The 17,178-nt window shown below is 34.0% G+C and overlaps 2 protein-coding genes across 7 annotated transcripts; both read right to left on the reverse strand.

Annotated features, from left to right (window-relative positions):
• Nucleotides 1-3,366: 3,366 nt before the first annotated feature.
• Nucleotides 3,367-9,242, reverse strand: LOC101223194 (RNA polymerase II-associated protein 3). 4 transcript variants are annotated; one of them, XM_031881523.1, is made up of 12 exons: nucleotides 8,996-9,242; nucleotides 8,499-8,567; nucleotides 8,106-8,231; nucleotides 7,871-7,995; nucleotides 7,465-7,586; nucleotides 7,304-7,386; nucleotides 6,991-7,146; nucleotides 6,231-6,374; nucleotides 4,911-5,093; nucleotides 4,634-4,728; nucleotides 4,442-4,539; nucleotides 3,367-3,651 (listed from the first exon to the last, which is right to left on the reverse strand). In XM_031881523.1, the coding sequence occupies exons 1-12, from the start codon at nucleotides 9,035-9,037 to the stop codon at nucleotides 3,548-3,550; spliced, it is 1,347 nt and encodes a 448-aa protein (XP_031737383.1). In that variant the 5' UTR covers nucleotides 9,038-9,242; the 3' UTR covers nucleotides 3,367-3,547. The 4 variants fall into 4 exon arrangements, with proteins under 4 accessions (XP_031737383.1, XP_004144746.1, XP_011648871.1 ...); XM_004144698.3 differs by having other exon boundaries at nucleotides 8,499-8,597; XM_011650569.2 differs by having other exon boundaries at nucleotides 8,106-8,226; nucleotides 8,499-8,597; nucleotides 8,996-9,240.
• Nucleotides 9,243-11,909: 2,667 nt separating this feature from the next.
• LOC101218863 lies at nucleotides 11,910-16,544 on the reverse strand. Of its 3 annotated transcripts, none has more exons than XM_031881387.1 (9): nucleotides 15,944-16,544; nucleotides 14,102-14,629; nucleotides 13,950-14,015; nucleotides 13,639-13,805; nucleotides 13,388-13,544; nucleotides 13,204-13,300; nucleotides 12,727-13,118; nucleotides 12,529-12,633; nucleotides 11,910-12,441 (listed from the first exon to the last, which is right to left on the reverse strand). In XM_031881387.1, the coding sequence occupies exons 2-9, from the start codon at nucleotides 14,573-14,575 to the stop codon at nucleotides 12,163-12,165; spliced, it is 1,737 nt and encodes a 578-aa protein (XP_031737247.1). In that variant the 5' UTR covers nucleotides 14,576-14,629; nucleotides 15,944-16,544; the 3' UTR covers nucleotides 11,910-12,162. The 3 variants fall into 3 exon arrangements, with proteins under 3 accessions (XP_031737247.1, XP_031737246.1, XP_011648873.2); XM_031881386.1 differs by lacking the exon at nucleotides 15,944-16,544 and adding an exon at nucleotides 15,322-15,911; XM_011650571.2 differs by lacking the exon at nucleotides 15,944-16,544 and adding an exon at nucleotides 15,322-15,907 and having other exon boundaries at nucleotides 13,204-13,297.
• Nucleotides 16,545-17,178: the final 634 nt, after the last annotated feature.

A 17,178-nucleotide genomic window follows, 5' to 3' on the forward strand; every position in this document is an offset into this window, starting at 1 on the left:
TTTTCCTTTTCTTTCTTTAATAATTGGAATTTTATTTTAAATATTAATTTTTAAAAATATTTACGGTTATAACAAAATATTAGAATATAAACACGGATAGTAGTTTGTCTTGACCTACAATGACACAAATAGTAGTATGTCGCACCTTATTATTTTGTTATATTTTGCAAAAACAAATTGTTCATTTTGTTATATTTAAAATTGATTATTCTTAATTTCTAAAAATAGCTTTTTTTATATTCTCTTTAAAACTTGTTTGATATTAAAAGTTGAGGATGAAATATTTGAACATAAGAAGAAGATCTTTTTGTCTTTACTACATACAAATGACAAATGAGTTAAGTTCTTATTGGCATAAAAACTTACCATCATTTATTCTTTACCTTTGTTGTAAAATAAGCATTTAAAAATGGTATACGCTTCTTAAAATTAAACGATGCATCATTTAATAACATGTGAAATGTGAACTCAACGAATATGTGTTGTTATAATTTTAAAACTTGACGAGCTATATATATGTGTGTATTACTTTCTTAGAAAATAAAATATAACCATATTTAAACTTTGAGGTATTTGTCGTTCTAAACTCTAATATATAAAGTATTGTTTTTACTCTTTCCTTTTAAAATATGATATTATATATTATGTGAGCGTTCTTAAAATGAGAAATAAGACGAAAACTAAACTGACACGATAACCAATACAATTTCATTTAAACATCACCAATTTCAAAGTCCAAAAATACAATATGAAACTTTTTTAAAATCTGATGAACACAAATAAAATGAAACTCCAAAGTTATGATATAGTTAGCTTGAAATGAGTTATGGATGAGATTCAACCACTGGAACTTTTGAAGAGGTTGAAAAGTGGTTGGAAATGTAGAAAAAAGAAAGTGGTTTTAAAGATATAAAAATGAATGAATGAAAAGTTAGGGATTAAATAGTAAAGGGTGACCACTAGGGGAAAGTTGAATATAGATTTGGAGGAAAAGCAAGTGGTGCATTAATGATATAGGGAACCCAATAAGTTAATGCTATTCTAAGTTTGTCCAAATATGAATCATATGTTATGGAATTTAATGCCAAATTTTTGCTTACTATATTGTAGAAGAAAAATAAAATAAAATATTTATGGAAAGGGCCAATGAAAAGGTCCCTCTTATGGGTGTGTTTAAAGCAAGGAATCTAACAACTGAATCACCTAAGCTAAGCTAACTTATGAGACTTTAGGATCATTTTTCTTTTTCTTTTTATTCTTGTTTTATACACTTTTTTTTTTAAGTAAAAAATATATATTTTTTAACTTTTTATTTTTATTTTCTTACAATATTATTTTATTTATCATTCTTGGTCAACAACTATTTTGAGGGTAGGAATCACAAAGTCAGAGATGATATAAACATGCTTAATATCAATTTTGTTTTTTCCCCCCTAAATATGGACAATATTATTGATAAGTTATCATTATTGATAATCGCAAAATGAATTGAGATGATTAGGAAAATAGTTACAAAATGATGCACTCTATTAGTGATATACGTTAGTGATAGTCATTGATAGAATATGAAGTTTTGGTACATTTTGTATATGGAGTTTTTTCTAGTAATTTTGACATTTACGATAATTTTCCAATTTATATTTTTCCCCTTTCCCCTTACATTTGATACTTTCATAGTTCATTTGAATGTTAGCTTGATTCTATTCTTTTGAATTTGTGAAAATTTTATTTCTAAACTTTGGTAAAATAACAATTAATTCTATTTTAGCAATTCATAATGATTCAAATGAGTTTAATATACTATCAACCTTGAAATTAGAAGTTTGATTTCAAACTCAAGCATAAAAATAATAATCAACGGTTTAACATAACTTATAAATAGATGGTTAAATGTATTTATAAATCAAATTTTAGGGACATTTAAAACTTAACTATAATTTTGTATTTAGTAAATTTTAGATCAAAACTGATGGTGTATTTGAAATACATTTTTTATTATTTAATTTAAAAACAAGCAGTTTTAGAGTATTTGTCAATTTTTCTTAAGTCAATTTAAAGGAGCCATTAAATGTATCATTATCGTTTTTATTTTAAATTGATTATTATATATTTTAATTTTACGTTATATATATTAAATTGTATTTCAACCACAACAAAGGGAGAGAGAGAAACAATAAATATTTTTCAAAGTTTAGTTTTAGTTTTTTTTTTTTACTATTATTAAAGAATCATTATTCAGACAAACGTAAATGACTTTAGAAATCTTCAATAGCTAATTGAATAAATTTAGGTTAAGAGTTATAACATTAGTCATCTTCTCAAAAGATAGACATAGCTCAAAGGTCAAAGGTCAAAGGTCATCACCATATGCACAAGGGTTGAAGGATTATTATTCATAACTTTCATATTAATTACTTTTAATAATTCATAGTACTTTTTTTATTTGGTTGAGTTATTCTCATTTTTGGTATTTGGTCTCTTATATAAAATTAAGTAATAGGCTCACATTGTCCTATTCTTATTTAACCAATATCGATCAAATAATAATACTAACAACAAATTGAACCCTGTCTAATTAATTTTAACATCTATTGAAAATTTGACCAAGGCTGTATGTGTGTCTTAAGAGTTCAAGCAATCTCAAATTAATTTAACATAACTTCATTTGAAAATGTTATTTTTTTCACAATGATTCAATTGAACAAATGGTAAGTAGATCTAAATCTAACTTTAAAACCGAAATTTACTTGTTAGGAATGAGTAAAGTCTTAAAACGTCAAATGTATATCGACATGATGAAAATAGAGAGAGAGAGGGTCAACAAAAATAAGTACTCACAAAGTTAAAACAAGCAAAAAGGTGGATTGAAAGCAATGTGGACACCAATATATCATAGAATTGCAAAATGGGGCATATGATTTGTCTATGGCCATTTTAAACTCTGGACCCCAACTAGATTGTGATGCAACAGCATATCTTAAGTACCAATGAAAAATGCAAAACCTACACATTCATATAAAGACTTCTGAGTTCAGGATGGTCCAGTAGCAAGGACCATTCAATTATCTTCCTGCATGTGGCAGTGCACTAAAATAACACACATCATAGGGCACTCAGCCCTTTCCAAGGGCCCTACTACCTAGTGGTCAATATACTAATCTTAGAGAACTCAAGGAGGGAGTTGTATAACCTAATATAATAAATCCAGTAAGGTCGCATACTTGTAGAAAGTTAGAAACCAGTTACCTTATTCTTCTTGTGATGCAAGCTTTTGTGATCATCAAGGATTGGAAATGTCGAGAATTCAAGTGCGAGACTTCTACTGAGCATGTTCTAATAATTTTCTAGCATGTGGAAGAGGGTATAGAAAAGAAGACAATTTCCGTAAAATTTAACTTCATTGCGTGAGTTAAATATGTCAACATGCCAAATTATGATCCCAAAAACAGAATAATTGGATACTTTACACTGAAGATAAGCAGCTGGGTTGGCTCTAGAGAGGCAGGGTTTGAAGATAAAATGCTTCTTCCCATTAAAGAAACGTCTGTCATTGTTTAAGAAAGTACTTTGAACGCAAGCTGTCGAGCATTTCTGCATACTCAATTGGAACAGCCTCATCACAAAATACTTCATCCCAAATCTTGAGGAGATCTGTTTCACAAAGCGCTTTAAAATTAGTACGAATAAACAAAACATTTTGCCATGATAAGCCCTTAGATTCCTGTTATTATTTGGGAAGACTATCCTACATTTCAGTTCCTAACAAAATCTAAGGTCTTCAAGTCGAAACTCAAAGTCCAGCCGAAATGTCAGGAAGCTTTTTAACATCCAAATTCCTCTATAAATTTATCAAATAAAGTATGAATTATAGCATTTTGCATTCAACTCCTCAACAGTGAATCTATTTCATGCTTACCATCTTCACCCTATATTTAAGTTTTGTTTTAAATAGAGATAGAAGCTAGAACTCAGACATGTAGATTACTTCTTCAAGATTACGATACCGGCTGATAGCAAGACAATAAGGGGTATTCATAATTCACAGCTCAAATATGAGTAAATGAGTCTGCTGCACATATTCATTCTGAAGAATCCCGGTGCTACAAGAGATATTGTCTTTCTTTTTCTTATTTGAGAAAATGATTATGAAAAGAAAAAAAAGAAAAGAAAAGGAAAAAAAGGAGTGCACCCACGAAGGCATAAACAATACAAAAACCTATCAAATTGACATACATCAGAGGAGGAGGAGCAAATTGACCAGAAGGCTTCAGAGTGAATGCTTATGTTGTTTAAGGACATAGTAAGTACACTAAATCCAATCAATCTTAACCAATTATTTTACCTAGCAAATTCGGTTGCAAATGTTGACGCTAAGTTTTCAATCAAGAAGGTTAGAAACATAGGAAAAAAGTAAATATTAAATGAAGGTTGTACAACTTACCAAACTTTTCAGAGGATGAAAGACACATCATGAGTATGCTGAACCTTGGGACATTAACTAAATTTTCTAAAAAACTGATAGCCAAAGCTGGTTCTTCACTGCAAAATGATTACCCAGCAAAGTCTATTAACCATGGATGTTTTAAATCATAATCTAAATGTTCCTAGGACAAGTGAGAAATTTTCAACTTACATGAAAAATGTAGCCACACACTTGACAATGTCTATTAAAATTGGGGCAGTTAATGCATCTTTGAATATTTGAGGCAACTTGGCTGGAGAGATGGTCTATTAAGAAAAACAATTTCGTTAAAATTATAAAACAAATAAAAATGGCAGCAAGCTTCTAATATTTATCAAACAATTTTTATATATAGCCAACTACATATGTTCATATTATCCTGGATGGACAAATGAACACAGCAGACAGCACCAAGAACAGCATAGTCTGTCTATATTAGATTAGATACCTTTAAAAGACGAGCCTGCAATGCTTGATCACCAGAGAATCCTCTCCAAGAAACTTCAAATTGATAGGCAGTAGTTGGCGCTATAATGTTTTTTGCAGCTTCAACCATGCTTCTGGAAGCTGCTTGAGAAGCAAGTTCATACACTGATGCCTTCAGTTCCTGCTTTCTCGGAAGATGATCTCTCTGTAAAATATTGGCAGGAGAGTGGAATACGTATGAAAACAAAAGGATTTAGACATCATTGCATCAGAAAGAATTTGTGGCACAGATAAATAGGGAATATGCTATGGTATTCTTATGCATGAGCTGACAACATGGTTCACAAATTGATAACGAGTGAGAGAAATGGTTGAGTAGAAGCCTTTTACCGACCCATCCACTCACTATATGATTTAAGGTCCCTTTGGAACTTTAGAACTTTGAATGGATGGGCTTCAGTTCAACTAATCATGAAGGTGATCTTATGGCTTTGGATTCTTTCTTCAACAAGGCTTGAGCTTCTTCATAACTTGTTAGTGAGAGATTACCTTTAAAATAATCCCTCAAAGAAAGCTAAAAAAGACCACTCTTATTCCTAGTCCTCATTCCTAAATGTACGGTTGACCTTGAGTCTCATTTTGCATAACTTATGACAGAATCAAGTACATGTATATCTGGCCTACATCAGTCAATTTTAGAGCTAGAAGTTTCCTACTCAGTGAATAGATAGGCTCGATAAATCTCTTTGGTTTAGGGTTTCAAGCCTACCAATCGAGGGCCTTACTTAAGTCACCCTTTAAGAATCGACCCAAGTCTCTTTAGAACTCAAGAACGTGATTCTACAATTTATAGAACATATCTTGTTCAAGTAAGGTCAAAATCGACCTAAGCCTCTTCAAAGACCCAAATAACAATAGTCCAATTTTCTATTCAAGTATGCCTTGAAAAAAAAAAAAGTGAAGATCAGTCATTAAGATATTGAACTTCTCATCAAAAATCACATGCTTTTTTAAAAAAGGTCAATATAAGCATGACAACTTCATCGACCCTTTCATTTTTTAGTAGAGAAAGTTTAAAGCAAGAGTTATAGAATGAGCTGCAGAAGCACATAATGTGAAGGGAACAGCCCAAATAGGAAAATAGGCAGGCTTCTATTTGATTTCAATGATGTTTTTAAGATGAATCCTGCAATTGTTAACAAAGAAGAAACTATTGCAGCATCTTATTTGTCTATCTTTGGAACAAGAAATGGTATATACTTAACCAACATAAAAATGGGAACCATCAATAAAAAGGCAGTGTACAACGCAGAAAAAAGAGTTCAAATGGATCTTAAGAGACCTCCAATGCCGACAAATATGAACTTGAGTCTTTGTGAAAACCATTTGTTGCTACTTTTTTGGAAGTGATTTCAGCTCCTGAACTTGTGTCCTCACTTTCTTCTAAACGTGCTGATGTCTTGACAGCATTTCCCCCACCATTTTCCTAAGAACAGAATCCAAAAGCCTTAAACATCATTTGGCTTAGACCCAGCTTCATAATAAGAAATATCATCTTTAAATACATTACCAAGGGGTGGGGGGAAACATGCACTACAATTTTCTACAGAAAATCTTGGGTGGGAGGTGGGGGTTGCCCCATTGTATTCGGTCAATTTGAGGGAAGAAACTTTATACAAATACAGAAAAGGACACCACGGTCAAGATATAAGCAGTACAAGTAATTAATTATCAGCAAATTGTCTCCCCAGTGAGTACTTCAACAAAGAAATAAACTACACTACACAGTCCTACAAAGAGGAAAAGGACAAGGGGGCTATAAATTAAGTAGCAATACATTAGTATTGTTTTATACTAGAGCAAAATATAGTTTTTAAAAACTTGAGAAACGAGAGAGTGAGAAAGATCTGTTGAATAAATTATTAAGAGTATAGACCGGCTGGATCTTCACTGAAAAGTTACAGGATATCATTTTCATTTGTCTGTTTGTTTTGATCCGTCTATATGCACCTCATTCACATGGGCAACTACCCCACCCTACTACATTTGTTTTAAAAGAAAATACAGTATACCATGGGCAATAACAAATTAGAAACCTTTACCTCAACACGTTCTCGAGCTGCCAATAATCCAGTCCTTGATGTGCTGCTAGAGACAGGAGGGATGTCCTGAATTTTTGCATCAGAGTCAGATTTTTTAAGTGTCTTCTTATTTTTGGTGGAGCTTCTTGAAGCACCAGATGCCTTCTCAAGAATTGCCTGCGATGTGTATACATGTATAAGAAGGATTAAAGAAATCGTATTGGCAATAGAACACATTTGAAGTATCATAACTTTCTCTCCCACATTCACCTGTAAATAGTTCAAGAGATCCAGATTTAACAAAAATCATCTTAAATCTTAATGCTAAACATACCTTCCCAACAAAAGCTCTGAGATCAGCATGCTGCTTCTTGATCTCCTGGTTGTTAGGCTCCAATCTCTGGGCAAATTCAGCATCTGCAATCAGTCAAATACATCAGTCAAATAAAAATCACAAAAAAAATCCACATGCAATTGAAGTGACTAATTTTGTACCCTCCAAGGCCTCTTTAGCCTTCCCAAGTTCCTTTCTAGCTGTTGCTCGGCGTGAGTATGCTTTGATGTATCGATCATCCAAATTTAAGGCCTCTGTACAGTCATCCTCAGCCTCCTGAAATCTGACCCAAGGAAGGTGGAAACAAGAAAATAGCAAAGAAATCAACAATGTTAACACATTTAATAGTCATCAACTCATAGCTTGCCTTATCAAGAACACTATTTTATTGGCAAAACAACTTATAGCAGAAAATATTTTAGAAACATAGGTGTATTAATTCATTTCAAGAAATGTAAGCGACAGACAGCAAGAAGCAAAGACCTAGTTTCAAGGAACATCATAAACAGATCCCATGCCTATCCATCTAAATGGAGGAAAGCTTAGAATCTATGGACTGAAACTTGCCTTCTGATTTTTAGGTAGGCCATAGCCCTATTTGCAAAGGCTACAGCTGTTGGGGACAAAGCAATACTTCTTGAATAGCAGTCAATGGCTTCTTTAAACTTCTTTTGCTTAAAATACTCATTACCCTGGAATTTGAAGATATATCATACACACATGCAGTCAGGAGTCAAGGTCTTTCATGGCTACACCAATTATCTCTTCATCATATAAACATGAGCAAAAGAACACAATCTACCTGTTCTTTCTCTGAAGCAGCATCAACAAAACTCCCTTCAGTCTGAAAATTTCTTGATAGACGGTTAACTGCATCGTATTGCTTCATGTAATCAGCTGCTGAAGCTTTTTCTGTCTGCCTTCTATCCTGGTTAGCTATGACATTACTTAAGGTGATCCTCAAATAATACTAACATTATTTATCAAAAAATGTAACAACACTGTTCTCCAGAACATCTCTACCATGCACAAAAGCCAACTTCAATAAGAGTATAAAAATTATTATCAATGCATGCACAGATTAGCACCAGGTTTTTCTTCAAAACATAAACCAGTGTAAATAATGGCATCCAAGGCAGTAGTTTTTAAAATGTGCAGTTCACTATGAAACTGAAAATTTGATAGAGTTAAATACCTCTTTTTCTTTTCCAATGGCCTGTGGCTTCAGTTTCTTGTCCTTTCCCTTAAATGAGACTTCCCAATCCTGCAAGTCATTCAAAAATCCCTGGAAATCCTGGAGGAAAAGAATGCGTCCAAAACACATACAACTCAATAAGAAAAGCCACCAACACAGCCAGCATCTAACTTAACTTAACTTAACACACCAATAACAATGATTTCAGATAACAACTTCTAACCCCTATTTCAATACATTCAGCCCATTAATCACTTCAATGCAAGTAAACAGAACTTTATACCATCAAACCCCCAATAAGCACGAAGAAATAGCCAGGGGAGTTGCATACATAGCCAGCCCGCTTCGTTTCCACAAACAATGAAAATTACAGAAAAATTGAAAACTCAACTCAAAGCTTTGTAACTTTATATTTCTCCTCGTTTTTCAAGCAACGGGGTAAGAAAGTGTTCAATCTCTGAACTACAGTAGAGGAGGTTGAGAAAAAATGAGAGTACCAGAAGCTGATCGCGCCCGTGCTTGGCGGAGGAATCGGCCATGGAAGAGGAGAAGAAACAAAGAGTAGAGACGAATAAAGAGAGAATGGAAAATTGTAGCAGATGGTGTTGGGAAGAGCCTCTCGAAGCGTCCAGAGACGTTCGCCGGCCGGAGTTACCGCCGTGGATTCAAAGTCCGTAGAATCCTAACCGATTGGGCCAAATCGAAAAATAGCATAGCCCACAAACATAACATACGGCGTTTTGGACCTTTTTTTATATCTTAACGATTTGGAATGTATTTAATTAAGTAAGAGAGCTCAAACTCTTAACTCTTAAGATAGAGATGAAAGGGCCTCGTTATCAATCGGTTTGAGATGGACCTCTCTTTTAACTATACTATCACAATCCCTAATGAGTATCCATCCAATCAAGATTACAAAACTCACTCTATGAAATATTATTTTAAAACTTTTGTTCTACTCACACCACTATTAAAATACCATCTTCCATTTAATTTACTCAATCTCTCAAATTATTTCAAAACAAGAAAAATAAATAAAAGAGTTCAAATATTTCTCCTTTTATTTTTCCTTTGATTGTATCATCTCCCAAAAACCCTTATCATAACACAACCAAACAACTATATTAAGAAGAAGGAAAAAAAAGGCTGAGAGATGATATTTTATTATATGTGTAAGTATTTTTTTTATTAATTTTATCATTTAAGAAGATTTTCTTTTTTAAAATTTGTTTTGAATGTTAACATAAAACAAGGGTTAGTAAGAAAAATAGCAAATTTTAAAAACTCATTAAAAAAAAAAACAAAAAAAAAGAGTTTCAAAATAGTAAAAATAGCAACCTGAATTTTATAAATAGAAAACAATAATTAGACTAAGACAAAATATATCCTACAAAACTCTAAAAAGAAAACCTCACTCAATTAATATCTTTTATGAAACCACATAGTGCATTATCATATTAAAAACAACCGTAGATTATGGGTTGTTAAATAAGAAATTTTAAACCAATCACAAAGTGTTATGTCATTTACTAAATCAACGATGGAAAATACACATGGTTGAATTTGGGTTGAATTAAATTTTTTTGACATATGTCTCAAATGAAAATTGAAGACATGAATATGCCAATTCTGATGATGCCATATGTTAATTCTAACAATGACATAGGTTTTTATTTCGACTATTGGATCAAATTAATTATTTTGGTCAAATTAAATATTATTTACTTAATTAAAGTTTAAGTTAGTTTAATTTAATTTAAATGTTAAATATGACTCAAATCCACGTGGTTGAATCAATTGGTATGGTCCATGGACTAACCAAACCCAAGCTCATAAAGTCCATCAAATAACTCAAGCGAAATTGCAATTGAGGACTATTTTAGCAATAATAATTAAAGATATAGCAACATTTAAAAAAAATTGCAAATATAGCAAAACTATAATTGATAGACTTGTATAGCTGATAGACTTCATATGGTATATCAATGATAGATCAATATTTGCAACATGGTTTATTATTGATAAACTTATATCAATAGTATTTGACAAATTTTGCTATATTTGCAAATTTTTTAAAATTGTGCTATATACTTAATTAATTTGAATTTAATTGCTAAATTTACAACTATTCAATAACTTAAAAAAAATATTTTCAATTTGTAGGATGGGAAATTCTAGATTCCACGAGGTATAGATAGAATTATTCAAGGAAGCAAATACTCACTTCGAATATTGAAATTCCTTCAAAGATAAAATATTTATCCCAAAACTCAAACTTTATGGTTTGCTTCCTCAAATCTGAACTTTGTACTTCGTTTTCTTAGATCGAACGTAAGAGTTCAAACGAGAGAGAATCAAAAGATCAAATAAACTGAGAGAAAATTTAAATATTAAATATTAGATATCAAACACATCCCATCAAATCACAATCTCATAAATTAATTTTATGTGAAAATCTTGTATAAACAATTTAAAAATCTTATTAATTATTTTTGATTGACGTCACACAAGCAATTGAATTGAGTCTAAAACGTGGAGAGAGAGAGAGAGAGAGAAAGAAAAGGGTAAAAAAGAGGGGGAAGAAGGGGAAAGAGAAAAGGAGAGGAAAAGAGAGGGGGAGTAGTCCGTAAGGAAGAGAGAGATAAGGAAGAGTACGAAAATTATGTATAGGTGGATGACGAAATGCGATGGGGGGGAGGGGGGGAGGGGAAGGTCAGGCGTCACATCCACAAAAAACTTTGAAACGACGTGTGACTTTAGAAACCTCCATCATTTCATTTCATTTCACACCACTCCCCCCCTCTCCTTTCCTTCTTCTCTCTACCACAAATCAATCACTCCCTGACGTGGCAGACATTTCAGACAGCTGCTGACACAGACCACCCCCATTTCTTCACTTTTCTTCTTTTCTTTCTCTTTTTAATTCCCTCTCATTTATTATATTTTTCAACTTTACTACTACCCACTTCCTAATATTATTATCATCATCACTTCTTTAATTTCTTTTCAACCTCAACTCCCACTTTTAATATTATATCAAAGTTTTCATGACACATCGACAGTATCGCGCGCGATGCGCGGGAGCCTTGTGGAGCCCTTGTCCTTCTTCTCTCGTGGGTCCCTTTTCCTCATCTTAACTATTCCTATTTCCTATGTCCTAACACATCACACTTCCTTGTTTCCTTCTTTTTGTTTCTTTCCCCTTTTCTTCTTTCTCTTAACTATTTCGTTTTCTTTTATTTAACACTGCCTCATCATCTATTCTTACTCAAATTACCCTTTTCTTTTCAAAACATCCATCAACTTTTTCTTTACTCTTCATTTCCAAGTTACATGCATGCTCTTCACTCCATGGATACATCTATCACTATATCTTTTTAGTTCAACCATAATGACCAACACACCCATCACTTAACCACTACTTAAAACTCATTTTCTTTTATTTGTTTTCAAACATAAACAAATTCGAGTGAATCATTCATGAAAACTACCCCAAATGGATCTTTTCTTTTTATCTAAATCTGGTCATCCCTAAAATTTCAACATACAAAACTGTGTTTACAAACTCTTTTTTTTTTTTTTTCTTCTCGTTCTTTTTCCTTTCTTCCAACATATGTCTTTACACATTTCTCTCTCTCTCTCTCTCTTTTGATTGTTCTCATTCTTAAGCAGAGCCATTTCCAGGTCCTCCTAATGTTAAAAACACACCCTGAAGATCATCTCTAAGCTTAACTGGCAATGAAGATGGAGTTGGTTTTATGATTGGAACAGGAGGAGGACTGAGTTGAGCTTGCCTGAAGCTCTGACCTGACTCCGGTACCACAACCGACGGTCGTTGCTGCAAACTCTTTGATCGTTCTATGTGGTTTGAGTTTGGGACTGTGTTTGTAGGAAGAGGTGGACTTTCAGTCACAATGCTGGCCCTTGAGAACACCCCAGGTCCCTGATTCAATAGAAGAAAGTGTTGCGTTGGTTTTAACTACTTGAATAAGTGATCAGGAAGAAATTTCGAGTGTTCGGGGACGCTTACGGGTGTGAACAGGACGCCTCTATATACTTTCCCATTGACAGTAGCAGTCATTAGGAAGCCAGAGTCGAAGGCACCGTCAACTCTTCCTCGAACCTCAGATCCAATCTGAAACAAACACGACATACGTATTAAAAAGTGATGAAGATGTATAAGAAGCAATGTTGCTTCTGATGATTTGTGTATTTTGGTTTAAGCTACCATGTTTTGAATGAGGCCAGTCTCCAAGGACTTGTGTTCTTTCACTGGACGAACAACATGGAGAAGCTGCTGCTGTTCGGTCTTTAGCAGATTCTGGTGTCCGAAATATGAAAGATCTTGCTGTGGAGCGGTTTGGACAACATTTCGGAACTCAGGTTGGGTTCTAGAAATGCTGTAAGGTTCGCTTGTTGAGCTATGATTCACACGCTTGAGAAGTCGTAATCCTTGGGAGCTTGTTACTGAATCAGAGACTTTTCGAACTGGGGTCTGTTCTTGATCGGATTGTGATGGAGATGAATGCTGGGACAACGACAAAGAATGCTCCTCTTGCTCGGATTCAACCTCCCACACCTTTGGATTCATGGTTCTCCTCCGTTTTGGATGTAATGTCTCTGGAAAACACAATGAAAAGTAGATCGTTCAAGTACATTTCATAATCAAGAAAAACAACTCAACTCGAGAGATATATATACTGACCTGACATGAACTGAGAAGAATGTTTTGTCTCCAATTTTGGTCCATGATCTTCCTTTCTAACTAGCTCTATGTTGTTCCCCATAAGCTTAGTCTTCTGCTTCAAAGAAAAAAAATAAACAATGTTACAATTACAACTTAATTACAAGGCAATTAAACCTTCAGCATTTGAGTCGTCGTGTTGTACCACGCTGCTCTGATCTTCTCGTAAAGAACTCCTTGTTTGATTATTCCAGTGTTTTCCAAAAATTTTGCACATTGAAACATTGTACCGGCCATTTGGATGCTCTGCTCCGAGTTGCAAGACCAACAAATCATTGAGAGGTCGTTCATCCTCTCCACACCTATGAATTCCAAAGAAAAAACAGGAAACAAATTAATCAAGGAACCCGAACCAGGACTGTTGCTCGATGACTATTAAGTTTTGCGCTAAACTACCCTCCATATATGGCAATGTCTGAGTCTGCAACCACAGCTGTGTGAGAAAATCTCCCTTGAGGTTGCTGACCGCACGTATCGAGTTGAGTCCACGAGCAAGTACATAAATCAAGCACCCAAGCATCATTGTAGTATTGTCTATCTCCAACCCCACCAAGTATGTACACCTGCAAATTTGAAAAATCAGTCAAATGCCTTGAAATGAAAGCAACAGACAACGTGGTTTAAAGATTCTAATCGTATTTTAGTGTTGTGTTCGCCGTTTCTGTCTTTTCAGTAACAAAAATATTAACCGCAGCATAATGACTTGCCTTTGTTGCAATATTAACCGCAGCATGACCTGCCCGAACACCAGGTGAAGATCCTTGAACTGATAACTATTGACAAAAAGGAAGAGAAGAGCCATTAAGACACAAATCATTTGTCAATTCCAAAACCATATAGTTGAAAGAAAGCTTAATACTTTAGACCAAGTTAATGAATGCACGTCGAGCATATCAACACCCCCTTGATAACGGTCTCCACAGTCCCCACCGTAAACAAACAGCTTGTGACCAACTGCTGTAGCAGAGTGACTATCCCTTGGGACTGGAATATCACCCCTCACCTCAATATTCATCCACACCATAGACTTGAGGTCTAGAATGTGTAGATCATTCAAGTAATTGGATTCACCCTCTCCACTTCCCCCGAAAATAACTAGTTTGTCATCTCCAACAAGTGTGGCCGTGTGACTTTCTCGAGGTGATGGTGGATTCCCTTTGCATTCAGGTTGTACCCATTCCTTAGTACCAAGATCCAAAATGTGGAGATCATTTACCTTCTTAGAGCCATTTGTACCACCAAAAACTATCATCTGGTTACCAACAATTAAGGCGCCGTGGCTGTCTCTTGGGCCTGGACCCTGACCGGTAGTTACCATGTTGGTCCAAACCATGGTATCAAGATTTAGTACAAGAACATCACTGAAATGCAATCCACCACAGCATCCCTAGTTTGAAGTATTGGAAGAAACACATCACAAAAACGGCATATGGCAACACATACAGAAAACACAAAACATTTCACAGTGAAACATAGCTCAAAAGCATTCCCCTCATACATAACATCGGATTTTCAATTTCCTATATAAATCTAAAACTGAATACAAACAATGCCAGAGATTATACAATATCCCTTTAGCAAGAGCAATGCGAAGTATGGGGGGTTGTATAGTTCGTGTTTAAGAACATTAAAAGCTATTGAACCATCCATTTGAAGAATGAGTGTCATTAAAAGCTTTAACAGAATATATCAATAAGAGAGAGATAAAGAGAACCAAGAAGAGAAAATCAAGGGAGTTAGAGAAGAATTTCCCAAACAGCAGTTTAACTGTCTGTACTAATTTGAGCAACTAAAACTAAAACCAGAGAAAGATAAGTCTGTTTTTAGTCAAAGATAGCCATTCAGCTTAACAGAAAAAGAACAAAAACAAAAACAAGAGAGAGAAAAGAGCAGAGCATTCATTTACTAGTAGAATTGATGAAGGCATATAACTTAAACAGCACAGATATATCACGGACAGCTCAATTGGAGACTTCCAAACAACCTCTAAGAAAAACAAACTAAGAAACAAAATAACAAAAGACCAAAGAATTGAAAGTTTTGAAGGGAAGAAAGGAAGGGAAAGAAAAAGGAACATACCCCAAAAACATAGACATTTCCCTGGTAATAGCAAGCAGAATGCCCCCATCGCTCAGAAGGTGTGAAGCCCATGACCTTAGGATAGAGCCACATTGCCTTTTTCTTAGAAGTTTCTCCTCCCCCTCCCCCTCCCCCTCCCCTCCCCCACCTCCTCCTCCAACCACTACAGAAGAACCCATTTGGTTTCTCTCTCAAATTTTCCTCTCTTTCAGAAGCAAAGATATTTGAGTATTTTTACTTCAACACAGTGCTTGACAAGGAATACGGTGAGAGAAAAAGAAGGCAAAGAGAGAAGAGAAATAAGGAGTCAAAAGACGACATGAACAAGCCAAGTGATGTATCAACTATCAGTGTCAATAGACATGAAAAGATGGGAGCTTTCAAGTCTAAATCACTGTGGCACCCAACAACAACAGAAGCTTGTGATGAGAACAACATTTTTTTTTTCTATCTACATAAGAAAAAAAAAATGAAAAAGAAACTTTTTTTTCACCTAGGCATTATATCAAACAGCTGATAGGCAAATGTGTTGGGGACTTTGAGTAGACATATAAATATACATTAGAATTCAAACATAGGGTGTTAATAACAAGTAAGTGATGTAATGTCATTGAGAAGGTACCTGTAGATAGAGAAAGAGACAGATATCCAAACAGAAAGATCACAATACTTCATTGTTTTTTTATTAAAAATAAAAAAGAATACTTTTCACCAATTTTCTATCTGAAAATGATGAAGAAAGTGGAGGGGGGGGGGGGGGGGGGCATTGGGTTGTGGGAAATGATGAAGAGGGTATTTTGGGTTTTGGGGTTATTTCAGAGGAAAGAAGAAGCTTTTTGCAAAAAAAAATTTCCCCTTTTTTCTCTCCTTTTGTTGAAGATGAGAAAAAAAAAAATGGTGACACATGGTTTTCTTTCTTTCTCAGTTAGTATATTATGATATGGGGATTGATGGGAATGGAGATGAAAGCTCTTTCAATCTCTCTCTCTCTCTCTCTGTAAACTAAGAACAAAGACATGGACACCATAACCAAAAACTCAATTTTCAAGGTGGGCATTGATGTGAATCTAGAAATATCTTTTCTCAAGAGTGTTTTTTAGGGGTAAACATGGAGCATTGGGGTTTGTAAGAGAGGAAAAACGAAATTCTTTATATTTCTAGTTTCGGGAAAAGAGATGGTATTTTGATTAGTTTTGATTACCTCAACTCCCACAAAACCCAAAGAAAGAAAAAAATGAAAACTTTATTTGTTTATTTTTCCTGTATGTAAGGTAGTCTCAAGTCTTAGTGTCAGCTCTTCAATTTCTTCATTCATGGTTGGGTTTTGTGAAACTTGTTCTTGGAGTTTCCACCTTCAAATCCCCCTTTTTCCTGACCAACAAAAATCATCATTCATCCAACGTCAAAATTTGAACTTTTTATTATCCACACAGACTATATGTATGAAGATTGCAATGATAAATTTGAGCTAGATTTACTTTAACTTCTTAGCTAATGTATGAAGATTGCAATGATAAATTTAAAATGAGGTTATATAACAAGTTCTAGAATCAGTCTTTGTTTAGTTGCAATTTGTAATATATATATATATATTTTTTTTTTGTTTGATTAGAAAAAAATAAGTTGGAATAACTTTTTTTCACATGTCTAAAAATATAATTTTAAATATGTAAAACGTCGTCGAGAAAAAGGTTTGAGTTTGTCCTTCAAACCTATTGTGTCTCTAATCACGTAATATTCTTCTTTATCTAAAATTTTATATACATTACTTTTATCGAGCTTTAATATTAAAAAAAAAATCCACATTTTTCTCCCTTCAATAGGAAAAGTAATTAAAGTTTTGTTGTTTTTAGTTTT

This window comes from Cucumis sativus, chromosome 2, assembly GCF_000004075.3.
Source record: "Cucumis sativus cultivar 9930 chromosome 2, Cucumber_9930_V3, whole genome shotgun sequence".
Lineage (NCBI taxonomy): Eukaryota > Viridiplantae > Streptophyta > Magnoliopsida > Cucurbitales > Cucurbitaceae > Cucumis > Cucumis sativus.

Excerpts from the sequence above, each read along its gene's own strand:
- LOC101223194 (XM_004144698.3), bottom strand. The coding sequence starts at position 9,037 with ATGGCCGATTCCTCCGCCAAGCACGGGCGCGATCAGCTTCTG. Across the intron at positions 7,996-8,105 it reads CTGCTTCAGAGAAAGAACAG|GGTAATGAGTATTTTAAGCA; the intron begins GTAGATTGTGTT and ends TTCAAATTCCAG. Across the intron at positions 6,375-6,990 it reads CAGCTCGAGAACGTGTTGAG|GAAAATGGTGGGGGAAATGC; the intron begins GTAAAGGTTTCT and ends TTCTGTTCTTAG.
- LOC101218863 (XM_031881386.1), bottom strand. The coding sequence starts at position 15,414 with ATGTGGCTCTATCCTAAGGTCATGGGCTTCACACCTTCTGAGCGATGG. Across the intron at positions 13,806-13,949 it reads CGGTTAATATTGCAACAAAG|GTGTACATACTTGGTGGGGT; the intron begins GCAAGTCATTAT and ends TCAAATTTGCAG. Across the intron at positions 13,301-13,387 it reads GAGAAGATCAGAGCAGCGTG|CAGAAGACTAAGCTTATGGG; the intron begins GTACAACACGAC and ends TTTTCTTTGAAG.